This window comes from Myotis davidii, unplaced genomic scaffold (genome assembly GCF_000327345.1).
Source record: "Myotis davidii unplaced genomic scaffold, ASM32734v1 scaffold472, whole genome shotgun sequence".
NCBI classification, from domain to species: domain Eukaryota; kingdom Metazoa; phylum Chordata; class Mammalia; order Chiroptera; family Vespertilionidae; genus Myotis; species Myotis davidii.
Window position 1 is genome coordinate 1,862,138 of NW_006283774.1, and position 2,484 is coordinate 1,864,621.

A 2,484-nucleotide genomic window follows, 5' to 3' on the forward strand; every position below is an offset into this window, starting at 1 on the left:
CGGGGGCTCGGCTCTGAACCTGGGGAGCACACCCCGTGAATGTCCAGGAGGGGTCTGGCGATGTGATCCGAAGGCCCAGCCTGGGGTGGAGACAGCGCTGAGGGCCATCGCGCTGGGTGACGAAGGTCTGCCCAGGGAGTGAGCAGATTTGAAAGGGAAAAGGCCGTAGGACTAACTCCAGGGGCCGCTGTGCAGGTGCCCAGAGGAGCAGGTACCCAGAGGAGCAGGTGCCCAGAGGAGGCGCCGCTGCGACGTCGCTAAGAGATCCAGACCCCCAAGGGCCCCCCAAGCTGGGAACCACGCGTGGACGCAGCTTTAAAGAGCACGTTGGCTCCATTTGCAAAGAGCAGGCTCCGTGCATTTTCCTTCAAGCTCTGGACACCTGCAGAGGTCAGAGGCCGTCACACACACCAAGTGCACTCGCTGCGAACCCAGCAGACACCGGCAGGGCCCGGCCTGGCTGGGACGGGCCACGGACCCAGGCTGTGGACCGCGCGTGTGACCCAGGTTCCACGGACACATTTTAGGCTCCTGCACAGCTTGTCCCGGGCCCGCAGGGCGGGTGGCGGACTTCTCAGGGGTTAGTGGCTGACGCGCCCTCCCCTTCATCCCCAGGAGCTAGTCAGGCCGACCGCCTCCCCCGTGAGGGCGTGCAGGGCCCTGCTGGACAGGGGGGTGCAGGACGCAGCCCCCCTATTCCCCCCACCTTCACCCTGCTGCTGTCCCAGGGCCAGGCGCCCGCCTGCAGGTGGCACATCCCTCCAGGTCCCCTCGCCCCCACGGCCCGGCTCACACGCAGCCCACATCACCTTCCTCAGCCTGGCCGCCCCTGTGCCCGAGCGGATGGCGTCCATCAAGGCTTGCCTGGCGTCCACCGGGGTGCCGAGGGCACTGGCGCTGGCCCTGGGCGCTGTCCTGGAGGCGGGAGGAGGAGCTGGGGCTGCCGGAGGGGGCGGGGGAGGCAGGGTGGCTGGGGGCTGGCTGCCAGGGTCTCCCAGGCCCGATGGTTCTGGCCCGTGAGCGGACCTCGCAGCCTCACGGAAGCTCCGGAGCTCCTCAGAGGCACAGGACGCCACCTGGGAAGAGAGGGCGAGAGGACACTGTGCCAGGGCCCTTCCCGAGGGCGGCACCGGCTGCGTCTTCCCCCCAGAGCGCCACTGGCCCCGAGCAGGGGCAGTCCTGCCCTCCGAGACCTGCTTGTCTGGCAGGGGCCAGGCCCGGGACCACGGTGCCAACCGGACCCACTGCCGGGAGGACCCCCGTCCCCACCCAGAGCTCATGCACCTGCCTCACTGGGGACCCTGGCTGCGGAAGCCGGGACCCCCTCCTGCCCCTAAACTCAGGGCCACGCTGGCCCCTGAGGCTGGGTCAGACCAGGCCAGGCTGCTGCCTCGGGGAGAACCAGGCCCTGGAGCCAGGCAGGGCCCCTCCAGGAATCTGGGAAATGCCCAGTGCGGGGCGGGGGGGCACTTCCTGGGCCCTGGCCTCCCACACAGTGATCGCCCTCCGCCTAGTCTGGGGTAGTCGGGGGGCACCCACATCTGAGAGACCGAGTGTCGCCCTGAACTCTGCAGCCCGCCGGGGCCTCACCTTGCGCAGGCTGCAGGCGCCGCGGTGCCCCCGGATGGCTGCCAGCAGGGCCGAGTGCTCGCTCTCCGGCTCCACGTAGCTCAGCTTCTTGGGCCCTCGCTCTGCGCTGGGCTCCGGCGTCTAGAACGGTCAGGTCAGCACAGGTCACGCACAGGATGGAGCAGTGGCAGCCGGAGGCAGCCCCCAGGTCACAGTCCCGCCCGCAGGGGGCGGGGTTCCGCTCCCCACACTCTGGGCCAGTGGTCGGCAAACTCATCAGTCAACAGAGCCAAGTATAAACAGGACAAGGATAGAAATTTCTGAGAGCCGAATTTTTTAAACTGAAACTATATAGGTAGGTACATCGTTACTAACTTAATTAGAGTCCTCCTAAGGCTTAGGAAGAGCCACACTCAAGGGGCCAAAGAGCCGCCTGTGGCTCGCGAGCCGCAGTTTGCCGACCACGGCTGCAAGCCCCTGCGGTCAGCACCGACCTTGCTGGAATAGTGACCACCATGCATGGGGGACCCCACATGCTGGCCCCTCATCTCGGGCCCCTCCGGTCACTGCCGCTGGCTGTCCAGGGCTGCAAGCCTGGGTGGAGTCCCGGGTCCCACCAGCGCCGTGTGACCTGGGCCAGGTCCTGGGACACACCTGCCTCAGTTTCCCCTCTAAAGCCTGGAGGAGATGCTGGGTGCTCCCCTGGCTCGGCAGCCTCAGTGGTGCCCGTGAGAGCGAACTCCTGGGTCAGGCACTCACCTCGGCCCCAGGAGGGACCGCCGTCCACGGTGCAGCAGGGAAGGGAGGGAAGATGTGAGCTTACAGCCTGGGTGAGGGGAGGCGTGCCCTGAACGTGCTCCTATCGTGTTCGTTAATTCTCACCCGAGGAGATTTTCCTCTGATTTTAGAGTTGAA

At 66.8% G+C, this 2,484-nt stretch overlaps 1 protein-coding gene across 1 annotated transcript in view; it reads right to left on the minus strand.

Moving 5' to 3' along the window:
- Positions 1-2,484, minus strand: part of COBL (cordon-bleu WH2 repeat protein) — an 86,497-nt gene that overhangs the window by 9,286 nt on the left and 74,727 nt on the right. Inside the window, exons 13-14 of the mRNA XM_015566796.1 lie at positions 1,591-1,710; positions 810-1,076 (exon numbers count right to left, since the gene is read on the minus strand). Coding sequence (XP_015422282.1) covers positions 810-1,076; positions 1,591-1,710 — 387 coding nt within the window. The remainder of the gene's footprint in view (positions 1-809; positions 1,077-1,590; positions 1,711-2,484) is intronic.